A 5,740-nucleotide genomic window follows, 5' to 3' on the forward strand; every position below is an offset into this window, starting at 1 on the left:
TTATCCCAAAAAAAAAAAAAAAAAAGAACTAGGGTCTTGAACTTTAATTTAGAATGGGAAAAGATTAAGAGAACATGATGACCTCTTTAATTTGAAATTGGACAAAAAGATAAATGGTCATTATATTATATATTATGGGTAATTAATTATAAAACGAGACAAGAAAAAAATGATTGATCCATAGATCGACCTCTATTTTTAATTTTAAAATTGTTTCAAGTTTGCATGTGTAGAAGCTAGCTAGTTATCATGCGTCTTATCTCCAACTGAAATACATGCACATCAACTAATTAATTAATAAATTAATATTCATATATATATATATGTTACTTATTTGAAATAGAAATTATGTGGACACAACATACAAGCTATACTCGGAATTAATCACGAAAACTATTAGCTATATATAGAAACAACAGTACTAATAATTCCTCTTAATTAATTATTGGAAACAACGTACGCGTACAAGTGCTACTGGAGCTAAATATATATATTAATGATGGATCAACAGATCACTTGAATTAGGTGAAACCGTGCACGCCTTGGAATCATAGATTGCACAACAATTAACAAGTAATTGGTTTCAAGTTTTAAATTAAAGGTGCTTAGCCTGTCTACTCCAGTACTATATATATATATATGATCCCCAACCAAATCAAATTTAAAATCTCATACCAATTACTCATCAATAGCACTGATCTCCCATATATACAACCAGCTCGATCGGACCAAACAAAAATCTCAACATGAGTTTGAAAATGAATATTGCAGCCCTACCAATTCTGTTTCTCCTAGCATCGGTTGCCAATGCCAAACCGGTCGTCTTCAATATTTTGAAGAAGTATGGAGGAAAGGTTAATGAGGATATCACGCTGGTATGCACTCATGCATTCCCAATTGACTTCTATATATTTGCTTCATGTTCTATTAATTAAACCCTGTTTCCTGATCAATACTTTTGCACGTAGCCTTTGACAAATGTTTGGAAGGATGCGTGCGCAACGCCAGGTCAGAGTAAAGTTGTGGTACCAGCTGGGACGTACAGGTTGGGCCCAGTGCAGTTAAATGGCCCCTGCAAAGGTCCTATTGAGCTTAAAGTTCGAGGCACCTTAGTGGCTCCAGGATACCTTAGTTTTTTCAAATGGGGCAGTTGGGTCCGTTTTGAACGTGTCGACCAGTTAACTTTGTCAGGCAATGGAACTTTTGATGGCCAAGGAAAATCTATTTGGGGTAAATACAATGGTGCCCTCCCAATTGTAAGTTTACGACTTCTATGTTTAATTCATCTTTGGATAAATTTACCATTCCATTCTTATAAGTCTTACCCTTAAAGCAATGTCTACACTTTGACCTTATGGGGCTTAATAATGCTTAAAATTTGAACAGAATATAAGGTTCGACTTTATCACCAATTCAATGATTCGGGGCATAACGTCGTTGGATAGCAAACAATTTCACTTGCATGTTTTTGCATGCAAAAACGTTACCATATTCCACTTAAATATCAAAGCACCTGGAGATAGCCCCAATACTGATGGAATCCATATGGGGCAGTCAACTGGAATCAATATAATTGATTCAAAGATCGGAACAGGAGATGATTGTATCTCTCTTGGTGATGGCAATCGTGACATACTTATTCAAAAAGTAACCTGTGGACCTGGCCATGGGATCAGCATAGGAAGTCTTGGTAAATATGAGAATGAAGAACCTGTTGTTGGGGTTAAAGTTGTATATTGCAACCTAATAAATACAATGAATGGCGTAAGAATCAAAACATGGCCAGCTTCCCTTCCTGGCGCTGCCTCTAATATGCATTTTGAGAACATCTACATGAGAAATGTTAGCAATCCTGTCATCATAGATCAAGTTTATTGTCCATGGAATCAGTGCAAAGCACAGGTAATTATAATATAATATAGAGTCAGTTTCAATTTATTATCTTCTTTTTTAAAGTTGAAAAGGTATTACTCATATCGCAAGTATTTTTGTTATGTTTCTTGATTCTAGATTCCCTCGAAGATTAAGATTAGCCAGGTTAGCTTCAAAAACATACGAGGCACATCTCAAACTAAGGAGGCCGTCAAACTTTTATGCAGCAATGAAATACCATGTGAGAATGTGGAGATTACTAATATAGACCTCGCATACCAAGGAAGTGATGGCCCTGCAACATCCCAATGTACTAATGTCAATCCCACCATTTCGGGCAAACAGAATCCTCCTGCCTGTACTCTAAAATAATTTGTTAGCTAAGTGTGGCGAGTTGAATATCCGTATTTGTAATATAATTGAACTGCATGTTTGTGTTTGTATGGACACTGCAAGTGAAGGAAAATCTGTTTTCAATTGATCAATACATACCAAAAGAGTGATATTAATTGTATTAAGTTTTACATACATTAATACACATTTTGAGGGGGAGTTTGTCATACTGCAGCTTATGATCTACATAGCACCAGATTACAATCACAATGAACAATTAACAGTTTCAATATATATAATTCTATCTTAAACGGAGTTGTACTTAGTTATGGATGGAAAGCTAATGTAGAAAAGAGACGCATGCGACTGTAAATGGATCACGGGGCGCATGAATTAATGCGGCTTTCCATATATATATATATATATAGCAAGTAGTACTCTAAAAGATGAGTCGATCACATTTCGTGCACGTATGGAAGTTTTTTCGTAATATATACATGATTACCCAAGTAATTATATATTGACAAGAATCAGGAGTGGATATATATATATTTTTGTGTCCTGATAATGTTAATTAAGATCAGTGCATGCATGCCCTAACTAGCAAGGCATGCAGCAGGCCAGCAGCTGGGGGCACTTCTTGTTATGAGGAACACGCCAAATTAGATATATAATATATATTTGTAAAAGATAATAAATTTTCTCTAATTGTTTTTGTAATCTCTAAAAATTTAGAGGTTATTTCTATCGATCGACCGTCATTTACAACACATTTCACAACTTTGAGTTTAACATAAAGAATTATAAGAAATTAAAAAATAAAAAATTACAGAGTGACCAAATATATATCAAGAGGATCGGAAAATCTACTACATATATGATCTCTAATATATATATATTATTATATTTAGGCTCGTCATGTTTTCCTGATAAAGTACTTTAAGGTGGGTTCTTTCCACTATCAATATATAGATAACTAGAGGGAAGAATTGCTAAAAGAATGCCACCAAATATAAAGTTGGTAGTGGCCCATTGCGCTATTGAGTGCGCAAATCGATTTTGAGTTCAATTGATTTTTTGAAGTACTAGCCTTTGTCAGAAATTGGTGAAAGTACAATATCTTCAGTAATTGCAGAAATCGTCCAGTCAGCGAGTTCTCCCTCAATAGATAAAATTACTAATTGAGCATCTCCTTCAAGAGAAATTGATGGATAATTTAGATGCTTTGCCAAACTAGTAGCCAACTTTGCTACTTGAGCTTCTACTAGGATAAGTAAGTTTGTAAGGATTTCCTCAGTCCAAATCTCTATGATTTCTCCTTTAGAGTTTCTACAGAACGCTGATGTTGTTGATGATGAATTTCTGACCGTTTCATCAAAGGAAATGCTAAAATGATCTACAGGGGGCGCTGCCATCCCGTTGTCAATTTTGCTTATTTCTTTCTGGCCCAAGCTTCAAGATTTTCTTGGTAGAAGAAGTTTAGTTGCTTAGAAGCTGTTTGCATAGACAAATCCAATTGGTAGTTAGTTATATCATTTCGTAGTCGCCATATAAAGTCTAGGATCAGAGCTGCAAAAATCTAGAATGGGTGTTCTTCTTGAGAGGTTAAACCAAGTTTCCTCTTTGGATTGACGATGAGAAGGATCCAGTTATTTATAGAAGTTAGCCTCAAAGATGAGAGATTTAGAGGCCAGCTGCTTTGACTCCATAAAATTCTACTAATTGGGCATTCAATGACGAGATGGATTAGAGATTATTCATTGTCATCACATAACGGACTTTGAGTCGTTGAAATATGAGGAATAAAGCTTTTGAGTCTCTCTTTTGTGGGAAGAATATTCCAAGCTATTTTCTAGAGAAAGAGCTTGTGACGATTATGGATCTTCAGTTTCCAAATTTTATCCATTCGGAAGCTAGAGGACATATTCACTGCTGAATTCTCAATCTCGGTAGCAAGATGATAAGCTGTTTTAACATAGAATTTCCCTTTTTTGGTTTTTTGTCCATATCCGACTATCTTCTCTATGGTTGGAGCAAGGCAAAGGTATTCTTTGAATTTCTTTGATGCATTCTCGCTGGAATAAGGTTTCCATTTTATGGGCATCCCAAGTTTTAGAAACTTGGTTTATCAAGTTTGAGACTCTAAGAGTTTATGGGAATTCAGTAATATTGTTAAGTGGGATGGGTTTAAAATTTTCCAGAGTTGGTATCCAGGGATCCAACCAAACCCTTACTAATGAACTATTAAGAATTTGAACGCAAGTACCTTTTTCTAAGAGATTCTGCGTCTTGAGAATGCCTTTCCAAAGGGTTGAGTCCGAAGCCTTCATTGTAGCTTGTTCAAAAGTACTGTTTTGCAAATATTTCTTTGAGAGGAGTGTTTTCTAGATACTAGTGTTTGGTTGATTCATTTCCCATCCCGTTTTTGCGAGTAAAGCTGCATTCACATTTTCCATGAGGCATAGGCCTAAACCTCCTGCTTTTTTGGGTTGACAAATCGACAACCAAGATTTAAGATATAGCTTGTGCTTTTGATCCTTCTTCGTGCCCCAACAGAAGTTTTTAAAGTTGGTATTAAGAGATTTACATACCAACTTTGCGAGCCTATGTGTCAACATTTGATATGTTGGTATAGTACTTGTCACTGTTCTGATAAGCATAGTTCTTCCTAATTGAGATAATACCTTTGCTTTCCGTCCTTCAAGTTTTTTGTTTATTTTCGCCATCATTTCTTTATAGCCATCCTTCTTAGATCCACTCAAAGAAGTCTATATCCCCAAATATTTCATTCTGGCTTAAGTTCCATTGTACAGTAGATTGGCTAGAGTAATCTCACGTGTGAGCTGTTGGTATTTCGAGTGATGAAGATTGATAACTTTTGTTAGTTGACTCATTGCCTTGACCAAAATTGATATTTTTCCAAATTTTCTCTGATCGATCTTACTGTTCTCACTTTTGCTTTCCCAAAAATTATCAGATCATCGGCAAAGAATAAATGAGAGATAGAAAGGCTATTTCGACTAATTTTGATACCTTCTATTTGCCCTATTGCTTCATATCTAGCTATGAGTCTTGAGAGTACTTTTGTACATAGAATAAATAAAAAGGAAGTGATTGGGTCCCATTGTCTGAGACCTCTTTGGGCTTGAAAGAAACATCTTATAGAGCCATTGATAAGGATAGAGAAAGTAGTTGTTGTAATACACTCCTTGATTAAATTAATCTATGTCGAGCCAAAAACCCAAGGCTCTCATAATAGTGAACAAAAGATTCCATTCTAGTCAAAATCATTCTCCATATCCAGCTTTAAAGCCACTTGCCCTCTTCCCTGAAGATATTTTGAGGTAGTGAAACATCTCATGAGCAATAATAAAATTTTCTTTGATATAACGGCCTAGAACAAAAGCTGCTAGGAGAGGAGATATGATGTTTGGGAGGGTTCTCTTCAAACGATTGGCCATGATTTTTATGATGGTTTTGTAGATGACGCTTGGCAAACTAATCGACCTATAATTCTGGGGAGAGTTTGGATTTT

General features: G+C 35.5%; 1 protein-coding gene across 1 annotated transcript; it reads left to right on the forward strand.

Moving 5' to 3' along the window:
- The first annotated feature begins 746 nt into the window (after positions 1-746).
- Positions 747-2,244, forward strand: LOC122306554 (polygalacturonase-like). The gene is made up of 4 exons (XM_043118978.1): positions 747-875; positions 969-1,256; positions 1,387-1,902; positions 2,011-2,244. The coding sequence occupies exons 1-4, from the start codon at positions 747-749 to the stop codon at positions 2,242-2,244; spliced, it is 1,167 nt and encodes a 388-aa protein (XP_042974912.1).
- Positions 2,245-5,740: the final 3,496 nt, after the last annotated feature.

This window comes from Carya illinoinensis, chromosome 4 (genome assembly GCF_018687715.1).
Source record: "Carya illinoinensis cultivar Pawnee chromosome 4, C.illinoinensisPawnee_v1, whole genome shotgun sequence".
NCBI lineage: Eukaryota > Viridiplantae > Streptophyta > Magnoliopsida > Fagales > Juglandaceae > Carya > Carya illinoinensis.